General features: G+C 38.3%; 1 protein-coding gene across 3 annotated transcripts in view; it reads left to right on the top strand.

Moving 5' to 3' along the window:
* The window catches only part of LOC125716036 (astrotactin-2-like), a 228,358-nt gene that overhangs the window by 198,279 nt on the left and 9,245 nt on the right, over positions 1-20,834 (top strand). For all 3 annotated transcript variants that reach the window (XM_048988276.1, XM_048988269.1, XM_048988284.1), the window contains one exon: positions 11,878-12,019. In XM_048988276.1, coding sequence (XP_048844233.1) covers positions 11,878-12,019 — 142 coding nt within the window. The remainder of the gene's footprint in view (positions 1-11,877; positions 12,020-20,834) is intronic.

Here is a 20,834-nt window from a genome sequence, read left to right as displayed (position 1 = left end):
TAGCACACATCATGACTGTCCAACAAGAATGATATTCAGACAGAAATCTCAAATTGGTGTCATCCCACACTCTGTAGAAAGCTACAGGCAGTCCCCAGGTTACGAATGTGATCCGTTCCTGTAGGTCTGTCTTTAATAATACAGTACATAATAATAAAAATAATTGGTACCATACTGTACCTCGAACTAAGGAACTGCTAAAGCCATGCAATGTTTTCACTAGTGTCAGAAGTAGTACATGCATTTATTATCAGAAACCATTGTATTTAACCCAATTTTTTTATGTAATATGCTTTATGGTCCGTTAGTAAGTACAAGTTGTCTGTCAGTTGGACGTTCTTAACCCGGAGATTGCCTGCATTCGGAAGCTCTGTCTATATACAGTAGTTTAATTTGTACACCTACAGACACACACACGTTTGTATTCATATCTCTGTGGGGACCGTCCATTCATTTTTATGGGCAAAATTCTAATCCCAACTATGACAACCTTAACCCCTGCTCAGCCTTAACCTTAACCATAATTAACCAAAGTACAAGACTTTTGGTATTTTTAGTTTTTTGTTGCAGTCACAGATTTTTATTAAACTGAGTTTCCCCATGTGGTAACCGTGAAAATGATTCCCACAATATCAAAAAGAGAGGTCTTTTTGTCCCCACAATGAAATCTACATAAACTGGTGTGCAACTATGTGTTTAAATTCAATATTTAGAAAAAAAATAACACAAAACATCCCATTGTGTTTTTTCTCTTTTCTATGCAAAGCCATGGTTGGAACCATAATGACAGTTGTGCCCAGTGAAATGAAATGGATGCTATGATGTCAGATTAGCAAGTGTGTCGTTTGGATTCAGAACAACAGAGTGCAGATCATCTATCTTGAAGCAATGTTCTCTGACCCCAAAGGGACGTCACACACTCTGAAGCAAGTTTGTTTTGCTGTTTCACTATCCGTTTAATAACCAGGCAGAAAGAGAGAAGTAATTATATTACAGCTCGCTTTATGTATTATGTTACTTCATGTTATTCTTATTCTTCATGTCATCTATTCTATCCATCCATCCATCCATCCATTTTCCAAACCGCTTATCCTACTGGGTCGCGGGGGTCCGGAGCCTATCCCGGAAGCAATGGGCACGAGGCAGGGAACAACCCAGGATGGGGGGCCAGCCCATCGCAGTCATCTATTCTAAAATTCTAAAATACAAACAAATATTGAAAAAAAGGTTTTCTTTGTGTTAAGGCTTATACAGTACAGAGTTTCTGCTTCTCTGACTTTAGAAAGGATGCTAGGGCACATTTAGGAAGTCTTTCCTACTGACCTGGACCACAGGTTGATGTTCCACAGCCTTATCGTTTGGGTTTGTCGTAGTATTTTGGGTTCTGTCACAAATGCACACACGAACATTTATGCTGTTTATTTAGCAATTATAAAACCATTTTTCCCTGGAATTCTTTGAGATTTTCTTTTTGAAAGAATGCTATCTGCCTGCTGTCCTGGGGGGACGTTGCTGTGAATGTATGCGCATGTACTACACCTTTTTTGTTTCGTATTATTCCAGACTAACCACTTGTTTTGTGTTTGTGTATCCACTTCCAAAGCATTACAGATGTTTTCTATTACAAACCCTTTCTTTTCCAACTGTAAATACTGCTCAGTTTGTTCCCAGTGCCAATGCATCCACTATGCTTAAAAGCCTCAAAGTTTTCATTTTGCGTCATTCACCTCAAAAGCACGCTATAGTAGTCTGTCTCCCTTAAACAGAGCCATGGTCTGATTAGAAAAATATGGACAATTATGTAGAACTTAACATTTTTTGAGGGCTTTGCAAGTACCAGAGGCTGGTTTGCATTTCCTTAGTTCACCGGAGTTTCTACCTCAGGGACTGAGGAAGTCCAAGAAAAATAGATGTTAATGAGGTATTTCTATGTGTGGGTTTGAAATTATTAACAGCAAAGTAAAGGTAGCTCTAGAAACACAAAACACACACACACATATACAGGCATAAGCTCTCCGTTCAGCTGAAGACATTGGCTTGTCGAGCAGATCTCAGAAGCAAAGTAATTTTTAACTGACTTGGACGAATAAGAAGGAGACTGAGGGAGGCACCAGTCCAAATATTTGAAAGTGCAGCGGTATGGTAGGAAATGTGAACTCCGAAAATCTGCTCACTATTGTCTGCAGCAGCTTTGCATGGGTTATATTAAAGAGAATTCTCAGTCAGGCACACATAGTAAACAAAATCCACACATAAACACTGAGAATAACATTTTAAGGAGAAAATAGCCCATTACATTAAATACAGGTTGGTTGACCGAATTCATGCTGTTTTTGCCTTCCATGTATATATATATATATATATATATATATATATATATATATATATATATATATATATATATATATATGCATTCTGCATAGACTTCATTGCATGGGATTAAAGTAGTTGGTAGACATAAAAAAAAAAATAGTAAAGCAAACTCTTAATAAGGGCACTGTTTGAGTGTTGCAGCTCAGAACTTCACAAATTGTGTGGCTCTACCAGAAGAACATATGGTGCCGTAAAAGAACTTCCCACAGAGAAATTTGCCACCGTGAGGGTATTTTGGTGTGATACCTGAAAGCCTTTAAAATGTTTAGGGCATGGATCCAAAAGCCTGAATGTTTTATTGTTATTGAAAACAAAACCATTTTACAACATTACCACATCTGGGACTGATGAGTAAACACAGAGGACAGTTCCAGATCTATTTGCCCTGCGTGTCTGAATACCTTATAAGTCACTAGGTTTAGATTTTATGGAAGCTATAATACGTTTAGCAGGCCAAGATTTTAAGGTCCTGCTGTTAAGGAAGAATTTTTGGGCTTTGATTTCATATCAGTGAGCCATCAAAGAGGAACCCTGTCATTTGATTTCTTTTCTCTAGCTATTAATTCTGTTGAGTTATTTCAAGGCACAACCCAGCATATACAGAATCCTGTAGAGTTCTTTTTGAGTTATATGCATGTTGAAATTTGGCTAAAATTTAATTAAATGAGCAATTTTAAGTGTTATGAATTTATTCTATTTGCAAGTTTACCTGAAACATTGCTGCAGGAACATGATTAATGTGCATTATAAACTGCTGTTGAAGTATTCATGCATTTAAATTGTGTGAATATGTCGATAGTTAAACAGTTTCTTGTTGCCTACACTGTCTGACTCACCTATAAATACACTCTCAAGTAAAATGTTTATACGACTTGAGCCCACATATTCATTCAACCATTATTTTCATTAAAGTACTCTTTTATTTTCTCTGCATTTTGAAACTGTTTAAATAGCCCTGCTCTGCCCACCTTATTGTTTGGCAATTATAAACCCATTGTAGCATCTTCTGTTTGGGAAGTAGTATTTGCCACTGTCCTTGTGACTGTAGCTAACGCTGCTTGGACCCCTAAGAAAGCGCAGTTGGAGTATCAAAGCACTGCTCAATAAAATTGAAATTTATCTCTAAATTGTGGATCGATAAAAGTAGCGACCTATTGCTTTGATGGTAGTTTCACACACGGCATTTGGTTAACATACTTGTCTTCCCAGCTCTTCTGCAGCAGTTCCCAGAGAAGTAGATACTTGTGGGTTACTTTGCTGAAGTATGAAGAACTGCCCAGTCTGCGGTAATCCTGCTAGAACCTGTGCCTTTCAACTAAGCCTTGATAGCTTTGCTGCTCCAAACTGCCATGTTTTTAATATATATGACCAATTATCACCAGGAAAACCACCCCAGACCATGGCCCGGTTCCCTCCATGTAAGGCAGTGGGAACCAGAACTGTAGAACTCATGCCCTTTCTATGTCTTAGAAAAACAAGTTGACTGGACCCAAATATTTTGACTCATTGGTCCATAGGACTCACTTCCACTTTGCTTAATTGACAAGTGTGTATAGTATAAAATATAAATAATTATGGTAATATATGTATGTTTGTATGTATGCATGTATGTATGCATGTAGGTATGCATGATTCTGAAATAAGAAAAGTTATGCCTTACATGACTTTGTATGACGACTAAAGAATGTTCAGCAAAATTCTTCCTAAATGTTACCAAGAGTCAGAAAGATTTCATGACAGCAGATATGTGTGTTATCAGTAGTGATAATCCAGAGTGTCAGGAGACTGGAAAACCTAAAATTTAACAATTCAGAACCCCTCATGTAAGGGATTATTGTGAAAGGATTTGCACTTGCCAATTTTGATAGTGAATCCCTTGTGATATATTCCTGTTCCAGATTAAAAGTGCGCAGTCCTACAATGGAAGACCAGCTACATAGGCATAAAATGTCAGCTACTGTATTGTAAAAGAATACTGTCGTACCTCATTAAGGTATGTATACTGAAGATGCTACAAGATTACATTTAAAAGCTTATTAAAACTACATTATCTAGAGCTCCAATATGGGACCAGTTGTGTTTCGGGATTAGGCAGGTGAACCAAACTTTGTTTAGGCTGCACATGCAGTCTTGTTTGTTTATGTGTTGGTTTTCAACAAATCTTTCAGGAAGGTTTTTCAACTAGCACCATATATGACAGGAAGCTGAGGTAAACACACCAAACAAACACCCCGCCGACCCCTCCACCTCATCCTGAGAAATCACCTGATGTTTGACATCAGGTTTTAATCGACAACTAAAACACTGGTTTCCACAACACATTTCTCCAACAACAGAATTCCTCCATAATCCCAACCAGATCTGCCCTATTTTCCCTAAATTGACAGCACATCTGAGGAAAGATGCACAACAACCTGGATTTGGTAACGTTCCTACCTGTGATCTTGGTTGACTTTTGCTCCCATCTACCACTGAGCTAAATCAGTCCCTCAGACCCCCCACCCTCGATTAAGACCTGGGTGGGCTAATCACACCTCATTGTGAATTCCACTCTTACTTTATTCATTTATCACAGGCCTTACTCATACAGATCAACATCCAACCTTTAAAACTTTAGCCAAGTAACAAACAGGTATTACCATAAGAAGGTGAACAGCCACACTGATCTCATTCAGCTCTTGACCAACATATTGTCAAATTTTGACATACGATATTTTAGGTATGTGTGGAATATGGGTATGAGATCTGAGGACAAGCCTCTCTATTCACCTGTTATTCATTATTTGCAAAACAAGGTTGCCATGTGTTAAGATAGGGGCCGATCTTAATAGCCTGGATGACATGACTGTGTCAGTTTGCTTGTGTAAATTAGAGATCAAACTGTTATTGATAACGTCAATAGTAACAGGTAATAAAAATAGATACATTGGAATTTGGTCATTTTTGTGGTACAATGACATCATCGCCAACAATGTCAAATACCATGGAAATACCGTAGACCGTTGTATAAAGTACAATTGTTATGAGGGGACCTCCCCCGAAATATGGCGGAGGCAGTGATCTTTGAGGCATGCCACCTTGCCTTTAAATATATACTTAAACAGAGATTCTGACATTGAAATTTTTTTAAACTGTCACTTAAAATATCACTGAATGTTTTTCTAATCAATTAGTTGATCACATGATCAGTTATCAGAATAATCGTTATTTGCAGCCCTATATCAATCGTTCTGTCACATTCTCTTCACCTACACATCAAACTGTGGTTATACGCAAATGAATCTTTCCTGTTGCTTCCACCAAAAATCTCGGTGTTCCACGGTTCACTGAGAGACCCAAGTTTTGTACAATGTTGCATTATAGTTTTTTTTTGTTACTAGTTTACCAAATATTAAACCTTAATATTACACTCTTATGACTATATGTAATATACAGTCAGGTCCATAAATATTGGGACATCGACACAATTCTAATCTTTTTGGCTCTATACACCACCACAATGGATTTGAAATGAAACGAATAAGATGTGCTTTAACTGCAGATTTTCAGCTTTAATTTGAGGGTACTTACATACAAATCAGATGAACGGTGTAGGAATTACAGCAGTTTGTATATCTGCCACCCACTTTTTACGGGACCAAAAGTAATGGGACAATTGGCTGCTCTGCTGTTCCATGGCCAAGTGTGTGTCATTCCCTCATTATCTAATTTACGAGGAGCAGATAAAAGGTCTAGAGTTCATTTCAAGTGTGCTATTTGCATTTGGAATCCGTTGCTGTCAACTCTCAATATGAGATGCAAAGACCTATCACTATCAGTGAAGCAAGCCGTCATTAGGCTGAAAAATAAAAACAAACCCATCAGAGAGATACCAAATACATTAGGTGTGGCGAAATCAACTGTTTGGAACATTCTTAAAAAGAAAGATTGCACCGGTGAGCTCAGCAATACCAAAAGAGTTGCAAGACCACGGAAAACAACTGTGGTGGATGACCGAAGAAATCTTTCCCTGGTGAAGAAAAACCCCTTCAGAACAGTTGGCCAGATCAAGAACACTCTCCAGGAAGTAGGTGTATGTGTGTCAAGGTCAACAATCAAGAGAAGACTTCACCAGAGTGAATACAGAGGGTTCAACTAAAGATGTAAACCATTGGTGAGCCTCAAAAACAGGAAGGCCAGATTAGAGTTTGCCAAACAACATCTAAAAAAGCCTTTACAGTTCTGGAACAACACCTATGGACAGATGAGACAAAGATAAACTTGTACCAGAGTGATGGGAAGAGAAGAGTATGGAGAAGGAAAGGAACTGCTCATGATCCAAAACATACCACATCATCAGTGAAGTATGGTGGTGGTAGTGTCATGGCGTGGGCATGTATGGCTGCCACTGGAACTGGTTCCCTTGTATTTATTGATGATGTGCCTGCTGACAAAAGCAGCAGGATGAATTCTGAATCTATTTCGGGCAATATTATCTGCTCATATTCAGCCAAATGCTTCAGAACTCATTGGACGGTGCTTCATAGTGCAGATGGACAATGACCTGAAGCATACTGGGAAAGCAACCAAAGAGTTTTTTAAGGCAAAGAAGTAGAATGTTATGCAATGGCCAAGTCAATCACCTGACCTGAATCCGATTGAGCGTGTATTTCACTTGCTAAAGACAAAACTGAAGGGGAAATGCCCCAAGAACAAGCAGGAACAGAAGACAGTTGCAGTAGAGGCCTGGCAGAGCATCACTAGGGATGTAACCCAGCGTTTGATGATGCCTGTGCATTCCGGACTTCAGGCTGTAATTGACTGCAAAGGATTTGCAACCAAGTATTAAAAAGTGAAAGTTTGATTTATGATTGTTAATTTGTCCCATTACTTTTGGTCCCTTACGAAGTGGGTGGCAGATATACAAACTGCTGTAATTCCTACACCGTTCACCTGATTTGTATGTAAATACCCTCAAATTAAAGCTGAAAGTCTGCAGTTAAAGCACATCTTGTTCATTCCATTGAGGTGGTGTATAGAGCCAAAAATATTAGAATTGTGTCGATGTCCTAATATTTATGGACCTGACTGTATCTTTCATCTGCAATTATTGATTAAACAGTTAAAAGAATCTCATTAATGGAAATGATCAGAAGCATGCTGTCAAGAATTGTTAGAAGGGGCTGTGTAGTGTCAGAGAATGACAGCTTAATGTTTTATGTTGGCATTGTTTTCGAGAGGTGAAGCACTATCAATAGTGCTAGCAATGGTCATGCTCATCTCCCAATACTGTATACTTTTTTGTAAAAGTGTATAACAGTGTTTGTGATGGGCATGAGGATGAAAAAAAATGGATTATAAATATGTGTGGTATCCTAGACAGATTTAACTGCATCCAGAATTGTTTGTGGGGTCTGTTTCCTGACTTATCTCTTTGCTCGATTACAGCTTTAGATTACGCCGTAACCGTGACAAATTTCCCTGTGTGAATTCTTTTTTAAGAGCTCAGCTTGAATGAAATGCACTGTCAGTGTCTGTATGCATTAGAAGTGCTCTTCAGCATTGCAGAGAACTGAAGGGAAGCCTGTAAACATTAACATGGAAAGGCTGAAACAAAGATCAGAAGGAAAAAGTCTGAAAAGATTTAAATTGTAAGAAAATGATGTCAGTCGTAAGACCAAAGCAAGTTAGAATTGGCTTAAGAAGAAGAGAATGAATTCTGACGATACCCTGCTGTTGTTTTTTCTGTGCGGTTCTGAGTGGCCTTGAAAGGTATTTTGAGGTGAACATGTCTAGATCCAGCTGCTTCTACTTCTGGGAAGAGTAGATTAGGCATGCAACGGGAAGGTGTACAAAAAGCTGGTCACATCCTAAAAAAATTCCACTTCAGAACTTGTCTTTTGCATTTTGTCAACATTTAATTTGCATTAACATACTAATAAGAATTGAAAGAGCTGAGGTAAAATTAGGAAAATAACACAGAAAATGCAGTAGCTAGATCTAAATGTACAATGATTAACTTTAAAATGAGACAAACTGGAAGTGTTTCACTGATGAAAGATATGAGCAGTGGAAGATGTTTCAGAAATATTGCGAAATTTAATGGTAGCTTCCTGAGAAAGCAAGTGAAGAGGAAGTACTTGAGATTACATGCTCGCAGGTCTGGGGACACTCAGTAGATTCATCAATCTGCCTAGTCAGAGTGGCCTGACATGGGCAAGAGCCCAGGGCATGAAGCTACAGTACACCGTGGATGGGATGCCAGTCCATCACAGGGCACATATTTTCATAAGTTCTCAGTCATCCACTGTGAGATGCCAGTTAACCTCCTGGAGGAAACATGGAGTAAACATGCAAACTCCAGAGTCAGAGGAGAGGTAAGATACCCCCTACCTAGGAGATACAAACAACAGTGCTACCCACTGAGCTGCCATGCCTAATAAACCGATATTTTATATGTGCTATACAGGATGGTAAAAAAAGCAATGCTTTTAGCTTGAATGGAAGAAAAAATAAGTGATGGCATTTAATGGTCATTTAAATTAGAAGCAATTAAAAAAAAAGTGACTCTAAACCCTAAACATGCGAGGTGCTTATGGACACTGGGATTCTTTATTTCCTCTGCGCTGATAACTTGCAAACACTTGTACGTGTCTGAATACAAACACTCTGCAGTGAGCTTTTTATCTATGCGGCTATTGGCATGACCACAGTGTGCCAGGTCCCTGCAGAATGCTGCAGAGTAATTTGTCATCTGCAGACCACGCAGCCACATGCTCCTCACTGGATGGAATCGACAAACAACACCTCTCACATCACCTCTGCTGGGCAAAGGGGCACAATGAATTCAACTCACTCTAAGAGGATAGGCTGTTACGGTGGCTCGGAAGTTTGCGCCTATTGTTTGGCAACAGAACTCAAATGCAATTCTGTCTTATTATTTTTTTGACTTACTGCATCTCAAGAAAGAATTTCAAGCTATTTGCTAGGTGGAAGATTCACTTTCACTGCTTTGTACAAATTGTAGATTATTATTATTAGGGGTCCAAGCACAGTGTTGAAACCCTATTGTATTTGGTAGGATTTTTCGTCTTGTTGGTATTCTTCTTTATAACATCCAATTCTCACCAAACTTTCTCTGTCTAGTTACTATAGTGTGACGTACAGGGATGAATCTCCAAAGTTCATGAAAATCGCCCAATAAGGGGCGCTATAATCCAGAATAGTTTATATCTCAGAAAACATTGGACGAATTTTTTTTTTAAATTTTGTATGCATGTTCATGGCCAGATGTCCCAATAAATCATATAATAAAAGTTTATCTGCTCATCAAGCATGGCTGACAACAGCCCATGAGATTTCCGCAGGCTATAATTACCTTTGTATATGACTGAGAATAATGAAATTTGGTGTAATCGAACCATATTCCTTCCGTTACTCAAGCCAGAAAACAGAAACAGGTTGGGCTATAGCATCCATAGTCCATATGTCCTTATACAGTAATGTTGATATTATAAAGCCATGCATACTGTACATTAAGTGATCCCACACTTAACAGCCATTCATTTTCAGACATTGTAGAGGAATATTTGATGTTAAATGTGGCCAAAGCGTCTATTCAGGCCATACTGCTTGGACTCTGATCATCACTACTTTTGGTTGTGTTCATTATTATTATTATTGCTATTATTTTTTTATTATACAAGAGAACAAGTAAAATAGTACAACCGCATTGCAAATATAATATATAAATAACTGTAAGTTGTATATAAATAAAAGAAAAATTGTAATATATATATATATATATATATATATATATATATATATCATATTAATTTTAAGCTAATGTGTTTGTTTTATTCTTATATTCATTGAATAGGAAATCTTAAATGAATTTTAATAGACAAGTTTTACGATAACATAACAATCCCTTACAAATTCAGCGTTAAAAACATTTATGACCATGAAAGCCATAACTATAAAACATTGTCACGCAGTATAGTTGCCCTCCCTTCTGTCTGAATAAATGATCCATGGTGATCTGATGTGTAAAGAGGAAATGTTTGAGTTCCTTTGCTTATGACGTGTGTAGGTGTGTGTTTTTGCAGCCGGGCTGGGGCGGAAGATGTGGAGTGTTTATATGTCTGACAGATTTCCCTTCGTCGCTCGCTACTGGTGAACTTGGTGACTGGGACGAGGCAGACAGTTGCCCTCCTCCTGTGCGTCATTCCAGTCTGTACAGCAGCACAGTAAATCACGGCCCCGGTCACTTTTCTCCAGGGGGGCTGAATCTCCAGCCAGTCCCATGTTGTTTCTGGGCTGAAAAGGTCTCCTGCCCTTCACGGATGACATTAACCCCCCACGAGTTAATATTTTTTTCTGACACCATTCACCCTGATGTCCATCAGCTGTTTATATGGCCGATGCTGCATTTCATCTATCATCAGGATAGTTGCTCCAAATTTCAGTCCTCAGTATTATTTTCTATTTCTCAAACTTGGTTTGCTGCAGTGTTTTATTGTACTCTATTCAGTTAACTTTCTGCATGGCATGTTTTTTCAAGACAATAATGACACAAAGGTTCTCAGCTGCAGCAGATTGTCGAGGAGACTTTGCTGAGTGATTTGCTGTATTTGACATTGTTAACCCTAGATCACTATCTGCTTTGTAGGATGTAGGATGTCCCCTGGCAAGTGCCCTGTTCTGTCCTTCCTGAAGTACATGTGTGTATGTGTGTGTGTGTATATATATATATATATATATATATTATTACTCTTGTTCTCAATATAAGTTGCCTCAGTATTATTTATGGGAATCATTTTTACAGTCATTTCCAGCCCACGATTACGAACACTGCATTTTATATTTAAGGATGAAAAAAATGTGTAAATATTTGTTTTATTAAGAGAACATCTGAAGTTTTAAAAAGTGAAATGCATGAAGTTATATTGGAAGTATTCAAAGCTGATTATTAGTTTCCTGAACATTTCAATATCAGTATTGCTGCCAAATTAATAAAAACTATTTGTAATTTTGATGTGAATTCAGTAGTTTATATCTAGCAGTTTTATGGAATAAGACTGCAAAATGCAACCTGTTTCAATAGAATCGTCCTTAAACTTCCCTTCCAGAAAGCAATTCGAAGTCAAAGTTGAATTAAAGTAAATATTTTTCTGTACTGGATTTGGTCAACATTTTCCTTTACAGCACCATTAAATTTTGGCTTGGCACAGTGAGTGTGTGAAACTTTGTATGACAGGGAAGGGTGTATCATGGAAATAGATCCTATGGCTATAAAAGCGCACAGAAATAGAGGAATATTTTGATTTTATCAGAAACTAAATTATCATTATAAGAGTTTTAAGCAAATGTTGACGAAAGTCCAGTAATGGTGGGTGCGTGTCTGTGTTTGTGTGCATGTGTCTGTGCGTGCATGTGTGCGTGTGTGTGTGTGTGTGTGTGCATGTGTGCGTGTGTGTGTGTGTTTGTGTGTGCGCATGCATGCTGCTCTCTTTCTCTGCACAGGGGAGGTGCTGAGCTTTGCGGAGGACCTTTTGGCCGGCTTGGGATCCTCCTGCGTAGTGGCTGGAAAACGCTACAGTGATCATCCCGCCTCCATTCTCTACTCTCTGATTTTCAAATGCCTGGAACCTGACAGCCTCTACAAGTGAGATGTTACACCTTATTTAACATACAGTAAAACCCACACACCAAGTATTCCTTCGAGTTCTTTCCAGTAAATAATAGTGTTCTTTCCCATGGTAATTATAAACAATATCAGATTACTACTACAGAAGACATGTACTTTTAAAATATTTGTTCGGTTTTCAATATTTAATATTTCAAATGAGCTTAATCAGTGATAGTAGTTTTGCATGTTAATTCCTTCAACAGAAACATAACTTATCATAATTTTGTCACTAGTACAGGCTTGTGTTATATGGTATGAAGAAATGATTGCTTTTAATGACAGAAATGACCCTTATGTTGGTATTATTCTTTATGCTAGAGCATGTCAGTTGCTTATAACAGCTTCTAAAAATCAAGAAACTTCGTTGTTGTCATGTAATTGATACAATAACTGTGCATCTGCCTTTCTAATATGATGGCGTAATTCTTGAAGACCACTTGAAAGAGTATGAGTCATACTAAGATGTAGATTTCCAAATATGCATTGTAAATTATTATTGGAAAAAGTACAGAATCCACTTCCCTGTTGGATTCTAAGAACATTCCTTTATGCATCTTCACTTCCATTAAATCTATTGATCTATCGATCTATCTATTGATCTATCTATCTATCTATATTCTTTCAGGCTGTTTTAACAGTAGAGCAAAAACAAAATCATGGAATTGTTTAAAGATGTGGATTGTTTAAAGAAAACCTAACTGATCAGATTAAAGTTCCATTTCTTTGATTCCTATCAAGTTGGATTTCCAAAAAACAGGAATTGTTTTATAGCTAGCTAGCAAGCTCCACCGGATGGCGTTATTTTAAATCAGTATGAACTACTGTAAAAACTGCTTACTAGCTCTCTGGCTAGACATATATTTAGTCGATTAGCTTATCAGAATATATGTAGAATATTTTCTATTTGGAAAGTTCTGTTATTAATTGTATGTCATGCATAAATCAAAAATTATAATTACCTCATTATCACTTTATGAAAGCGATTTATTGTCATTGTTGACACACCGCAGCAAAACATGTCTGCTGCATTTAACCCATCTGCAACATTGCAGTGGGCAGCTAAATCAGCACCTGGAATGCAGCATGTTAGTGGCACCTTGCTGGTCAGCAATTCAGACTAGTAGCCTTTCAATCCCAAGCAAGCATCCCTAACTATTAGGCCACTGCTGCTGATGTACTTTAAGGTATTTTCATAAATTCATAAAACTACAATAATGTGTATTCATTGTATGCTGCAAACTTGTGCCCATGATTATTACTACTATTGTTTTATTCTGATTTAATTTTTGTTTGTTTTTTATGTGCTGGAGCTTTTTTGTGTTTTTGTTTGCTTTTTTCCAGGTGATCCACTAGAGGGAGCTATTAGTTGATATGACAAAGTAGATGCTGTTTATCTTATGAATACATTTCATGGTGGGTGTGATTATTTATGGTGTTGAAATAGAGGGGGAATGTCCTGTACAATTTTATTTACCAAAACAAGATAGAAGAGAGTTTCTGTTTGTATTAGAGGTTGACAATTCCCAGACCATTACATTAATTGGATTTTTCACAATCCAGCAATTAAATTTTTCACATGTAACTTCCACTACCTTTGGTTCCTACTTTTGGACAGTAGTAAGTATATGATTGGCATCTCCTAGGACACATACTTCCATTTACTGAATTGGATGTTTGCTTTAAGTGATATTTTTATTGATAAAGGGTGCATTTCAAAAATTTTATTTGGAAAGCAGATGGTTTTTATTCTGAGGAATTGCTTGGTATGCCAGCGTGGAAGTGGTGAATAGTTGCTTTATTGTTGGTCATAGAATTTTGCAATAGAATACGAAGTGGTTACAGTCAGTGTGGAAGATGACTACAAAACACTGTATTTGTTGGTACTGCTGGAGCCAGTGGTGGAATCTGAAATTTCCGTGGGTTTTTCTATTTCCTATTAAAAAAAATAACAGAAGAAGAATGATGCTTCTCACACTCTTCTGTTTCCTAAGAAAACTGCTCTAACATTCAGACAAGATTCTATTGGAAATTGATAAATATTTGTTTCCAGGACCATTTGTGTTATGAAATCGTTCACTGTATCATTTGCATGTTTGCTCAGAAATACATCCAGAAAAATAATTCCATTATTTGCCACTCTCCTTTTGTTCTAAGGTTTTATCGCATGATAGCTTTCCTGGGTCTTCATCAGTGTAAATAATTCCTGAGAACTATAGACCTCTGAGAAAATTAGTGGTGGAGTTTTATTTTGGTATTTACAATGAAATGCATGTCCTAAACCGCTATTTCTGGTGGATCGTGTGATGTAGTAAGACTGGTACACCGCAGTGGGAGATTCATGTAGTGTCTCGTGGGGGTAACCAGGCTGTTGGGGTCTGGTTTCTTTGGCATGTCCCCTTGGGAAAAAAGTTAAAATAATCTTGTACTATACATCCTTCTGTTTGTGTGGACTTCAGATTCTTATCATTCTCAACTGAAAGCTTGTGGAACATTTGATGCTCACTGGGATCGACTGGAACGTTTTGTTTTGAACTGTTACCCAGCAGCTCAGTGTTTAAAGTGTGTTTTATTTATGGAAATGATTATTCATTAGCCAAAAAGTTGGTTTAGGTATGCATGCTGTTTCATTAAACTAAGAGATAAGGAATATATGCTGGACTTATAAATGGTTTTTCATATAAAAAAAATAATAATAAAATTTTACCTATTGCCTCCTTTAGCTGACATATACATTTATTGCTAACATGTAAAAACAAGTAATGAAGAATAGGCACAATCACTTCTATTTTGAAAATAAGGATTATTATTATTATTATTATTATTATTATCTGTAATTCAGAATTTTATATTCGGGAAAGCATTCTTGGAAGTAGGTATCATCACAGTGGTTTTTGGTCTGGCTTTGGTGCACTTTTCCTTTTATAATGTTCGCCTGCCCACTCTAAGGCTTTAACATTTTTAATGTTAAGCGAGTTCACTGTAGTTTTAATGTTATGCTTGGGACCTTCTTGGCTCTTGTCTCTCTATTTTATTTTCAAAAACACTTCCAGTTGTGTCTTATTGTAGACCTCAACTGGACCAAAAACCAGCAAACGAAGGGTCGTGAGGAGCACGAGGAGAAATATTTTATTTGACAGTTGACTGTCTCATGGTATGTTCTATGCAGCGTATTTATCATAATGACTTTCATTTTAACACCCTCGTATTCTAGTTTTCCGAAGGTTTCTTTGTATTGTTGACAGACTTCCACCATTGGACTGTGTAGAGCTTTTTCGATCTTAGCAGATAGTTTTAATGGTGGCAGTCCTCAGCGGTTTTCTTTCGGCCTGTTCCATTGGTTATTAAGTCAACATAGCAGTGGCATCCAGGTGGTTCATGGTGCCATTTTTTCAATATAGAATAGTTAAGGCTCGTCAAGATAATTCAGAATATATCTGATGTTTCTATAATCAATCATATTATATAAAATAGAAATTGCTCAATTTATTATTTATGTATCATATATTTTGATGTTTACATGCAACACATTTACGTTTGTGTTAAACAAAGAAAGGCAAAGACAGGATGAAAGCTTTAAATGTCCAAAAGCATATAAGCCTCGGGATATAAAAAACTAGACCTATGGAAAAAAAGTTAAATTTCGCGCAGCTGTGATTATTTACTTGGTTTAAAATAAATTGATTACATTAATGCATACACTTTACCACAGTAAACATTCTTGGTCTGCATGTCCTTTCTAGTTTAACAGTTTACGATAAAAAAAGTATGCCCTCTAGTGGTTTCATAGATATACAGTCAAAATAAGGTTTTCTAGAACAGACTGGGAAAGCAGGCTTTAACATATGTTTTTTTCTCTTCATATTGTGTTAATTTAATTGTAATTGCTGACTGCCGAATGTTTTTGTTAGTATCTAGAATGTAGCAATGATGCTATTTTTTATATGTAATAGCTGACAAGGTACCATTAAAGACATCATTATGTTAAGACAGCAAGAAAAAAATATTCTTGGTATCAAAACTTTGCGAGAGTGTCATTGTTATTTACCTGTGATAAAGAGTGTATTATATAAAAAATAATGGAGCTACACCTGTTGCATCACTTTTCCATTTTTTTATATGATGCCGTGATCTAGCTTTGGGGTACAATAGAAATAATTCAGTGACCACTAATGAAGGACTCAGAATGAAAGCTAGAGAGCCATGAGAAAAGAAAGCAGAAAAGACAGTTGTCTCTTGCCAACATTATTCTTCAGCATTTTTATTGGCAGTCTGTCTCTGTCCTCTAATGTTATGTACGTTAATAGCAATAAATAGTACAGACAGCCGATTGACAGTGTATTTACGGTTTATTGTTGGGCTGCTATACATCAGGACAGTCTGTCTTTTTAAAACATTACCTTTTTGTTGATTTTATGTATGAAATTATTTTGATCTACTACTACTACTGCTGGTAATGATAACAATTATAATAATAATCAGAGGTGGAAAATTCAGATCCAGGGAGTAAAAGTCCAGACCAAGATTTTGTTTCAACCAACCAGTTGAGTCTCTGTGACTGTGACTCTTTATGCTCAACTGGTTGATTGAAACAAAATCTTGATCTGGATTCGTACTCTCTGGGTCGGAAATCTCCACCTCTGATAATAATAATAATAATAACAATAATAATAATAATGAATGACCCCTGCAGACTCATATCTCATATACTGTATGGTGCTTTGAACATGGTTCTGCATGTGAAAACTCATCAGTCGCACTATTGATATTATTAAAACAAGTTCTTACTATAAAGGCATGGAAATATCGATTTTCCCCTCAACAGAATTGCAATTTCTGAGAATTTATTTGTGCTGGCAACAAGTTTGTAATTCCTGGATATATTAACGATTTAGGTCATGAACTCTGTCAGAGAAGGACTGGTAATTTTTGAAAAGTTGAACAGAAGTGCCTGGCATATACTGTATAATACGCCTATTGAATGATTAGCAGTTTCAGCTACAATATTTGTTTCTGTGTTTGATAATGGAGGAATGATTATTTGACCAGTTATAAGTAGTATCTTTATTTGATTTGTTAGGTGTACAGATTATATTAGGCTTGCTGTGCTCTGACAACATCACAAAAAGAGATGTTCTTTCAGTAGTTCACAAAGGTTTACAGAATTAACAGGTATAGTAAAGTATATAATAACTGCTTGGGATGAAAAAATGCACCATGATTCATTAATGATGAACAAATATGCGATCAGTATTAAACTTGTATTATATATGACTTGTTCCTGCAATAGTTCCTTCAGTAGTTCATAAAGTTTTAAAGAATTAACAGATATAGTAACAAATAAATTAACTGCCTGAGATAAAATATGCATCACTATTCATTACTTATAAATTAACATAAGATCAGTAAGTAACTAAGATTTAGTTTGCGGTTAATACATAAGTAATAGCATAATATTGTATTATTTGTGCCCGTTCAAGTAAAGTGTTACCAATTAACGTACATAAAGCTATGCATTACTGAGATACAGTGAGGAGAAAAATTTTGTGGAGCTTTATAACTATATCTGTGCAGGATTTTTAACTGCATCATCTTCATCCTAAGTTCTAACAATAATCAAAGAGCATTTGACTAAAGCAAGTCACACAATAATCCATTATACCATTTCTTGGCTTTTTTGAATACAGAAAGTCAATCATTCTCTGCTGTAAAAAGTTTGTAGTCATTTTAATGTAATAGTAATTGATGACACTGCCTCTAACTTCAACACATTTGGATCTATTCCACTGTAGAAATTTGTCTAAAATGTATATTTTTCTGACGCTTTGCCTGGAATACTCGCTTCAGGTCATACTGCAGCCTTTCAGTTGGATGGAGGTTGGGGTTTTTGACTCCAAGATCTGATTTTTATTTTCCACTCCAGCCATCCTGCTGTCGAGTGTGTAGCATTGTTGTTGTGCTGCATAACTCCTTTTCTTTTTCACTTCAGCTCATGTATGGATAAACACTCTTCTGTGACGTTTGCATACTTTAACAGAAGTTTTCCCCTCAATGACTGCAAACCGCTGAGGTCCCAAGGTCGCAAAGCAGCCACAAACCATGATATTCCTACTGCCGTGATTCACGGCTGTGATTAAGTTTTTCTGCTGGAATGCATTTTATTTTTATCTGTGTCAAAACGTTCTACATTTGGATAATCACAGAACATTCTTCCAATAGTCCTTTTGATCATTCAAGTGGAATTTGGCAGACTTGAGATAGGCAGCAATATTCTTTTTTGGAGAACAGTTTAGTTTTGTCTTTTATATTGGGCTTATGAACACTGACATTTGTTTATATGAATATGCCAGACATGCAAACCCATAGCTATTACCCTGAACGTCTGTGAAGTGCTAGAGTACTGGAGTACACCTTTCTAGAGTTATATTTTTTTGTCTTCACCATTTTTTAATATTTGCTGCACATTGTTTGGTGAACCCATGTGAACCCATGTGACAAGCAGATACAGTACAAAGAATAGAGAGCTGCACAAGGATGATATCTATCCCAATCCATCCCCATCAACATCTGAACTCCCTCCACCCCATCCCCACGTGTCTGAAAACTGCCCCCAGCCCATCCCCACGTGCCTGAAAACTGCCCCCAGCCCATCTAAACGTGCCTGAAAACTCCCCCACCCCATCCCCACGTGCCTGAAAACTGCCCCCAGCCCATCCCCACGTGCCTGAAAACTGCCCCCAGCCCATCCCCACGTGCCTGAAAACTGCCCCCAGCCCATCCAAACGTGCCTGAAAACTGCCCCCAGCCCATCCCCACGTGCCTGAAAACTGCCCCCAGCCCATCCCCACGTGCCTGAAAACTGCCCCCAGCCCATCCAAACGTGCCTGAAAACTGCCCCCAGCCCATCCCCACGTGCCTGAAAACTGCCCCCAGCCCATCTAAACGTGCCTGAAAACTGCCCCCAGCCCATCCCCACGTGCCTGAAAACTGCCCCCAGCCCATCTAAACGTGCCTGAAAACTGCCCCCAGCCCATCCCCACGTGCCTGAAAACTGCCCCCAGCCCATCCCCACGTGCCTGAAAACTGCCCCCAGCCCATCCAAACGTGCCTGAAAACTGCCCCCAGCCCATCCCCACGTGCCTGAAAACTGCCCCCAGCCCATCCCCACGTGCCTGAAAACTGCCCCCAGCCCATCCCCACGTGCCTGAAAACTGCCCCCAGCCCATCCCCACGTGCCTGAAAACTGCCCCCAGCCCATCCAAACGTGCCTGAAAACTGCCCCCAGCCCATCCAAACGTGCCTGAAAACTGCCCCCAGCCCATCCCCACGTGCCTGAAAACTGCCCCCAGCCCATCTAAACGTGCCTGAAAACTGCCCCCAGCCCATCCAAACGTGCCTGAAAACTGCCCCCAGCCCATCTAAACGTGCCTGAAAACTGCCCCCAGCCCATCCCCACGTGCCTGAAAACTGCCCCTAGCCCATCCCCACGTGCCTGAAAACTGCCCCCAGCCCATCCCCACGTGCCTGAAAACTGCCCCCAGCCCATCCTCATGTGCACAAAAACTGCCCCCACCCCAACCAAATGTGCCTGAAAGCCCCTCCCCGTGTTCACCAACACACCAGCAGTACAGGGTAAAATTAAACATGCCCATATTTGCCTTTAAATATTTGAATAAGTAAATTACTCACTGGACACTTTCACCAGGTGAACAAATAATAAGAGAAGAAATAATTTAATGGAGCAAAAGGACTTATAATTAATAGAGCAGATATAAGAATATCTATATATGTAATTTCATTACCACTAATATGGTGTTACTGTACGTTTTATTAGCATCCCCATGAGAATACCCTAAAGATCATCTCCATTTCCGCTGTTACCGCTGGATTTCTCCATTCTTACAGACCACCACGGTATTACCCCCTTCTCCATTCTTACAGACCACCACGGTATTACCCCCTTCACCATTCTTACAGACTACCACTGTATTACCCGCTTCTCCATTCTTACAGACCACCACGGTATTACCCCCTTCTCCATTCTTACAGACTACCACGGTATTACCCCCTTCACCATTCTTACAGACTACCACTGTATTACCCCCTTCACCATTCTTACAGACTACCACTGTATTACCCCCTTCTCCATTCTTACAGACCACCATGGTATTACCCCCTTCTCCATTCCTGTGCAGCCCTCTAGCAAAGAAGTCATTTTGTTTGACATGGGAATGGAATGAGGTTCAACAAAATCAGAGGGGCATTCATAGTTGATTTTCCTCCTTATTCTGTATCTAAATTATAACTGAGCCCATTTTGTGGACTCACAGATTGCAGAATAGTCAGCCGGACCCTGACTGTGCATTTCTTCAATATCCATCTTTGCATGATGGATTCATATGGGGAGCATAACACTAAACCAAGCATGGACAATTTGAATCACTGTTACATCCCACAAACCCTGAGCAAAGATGTGGTGAGTGGAGGTGATCCCAGAAGCACAAAGTACAGAGCCAAGGTCCCCCGTGCTGCTATGACTGTTTAAAAAAATGCTGATCTACTAAGATATTCATGCGCAAATATTTCTAGGTTTTACAGAGAATGGGCAGGAAAAGGAAAAAAAACAAAAAGCATTCGATGCCTGGTGGCTCTCTGGGCGAAAATGCCTTGTAGATGGCAGAGGTCAGAGAAGAATGGCCGGAATGGTTCAATCTGGTATAAAGGCAACAGTAAATCAAATGCCCACTTGTCACAGCCAAGCCATGCAGAACAGCATTTCTGAATGCGTAACATG

This window comes from Brienomyrus brachyistius, chromosome 2 (assembly GCF_023856365.1).
Source record: "Brienomyrus brachyistius isolate T26 chromosome 2, BBRACH_0.4, whole genome shotgun sequence".
Classification (NCBI taxonomy): domain Eukaryota; kingdom Metazoa; phylum Chordata; class Actinopteri; order Osteoglossiformes; family Mormyridae; genus Brienomyrus; species Brienomyrus brachyistius.
Note: the sequence above shows the minus strand (reverse complement) of the source record. Positions and strands in the feature narration are given on the sequence as shown.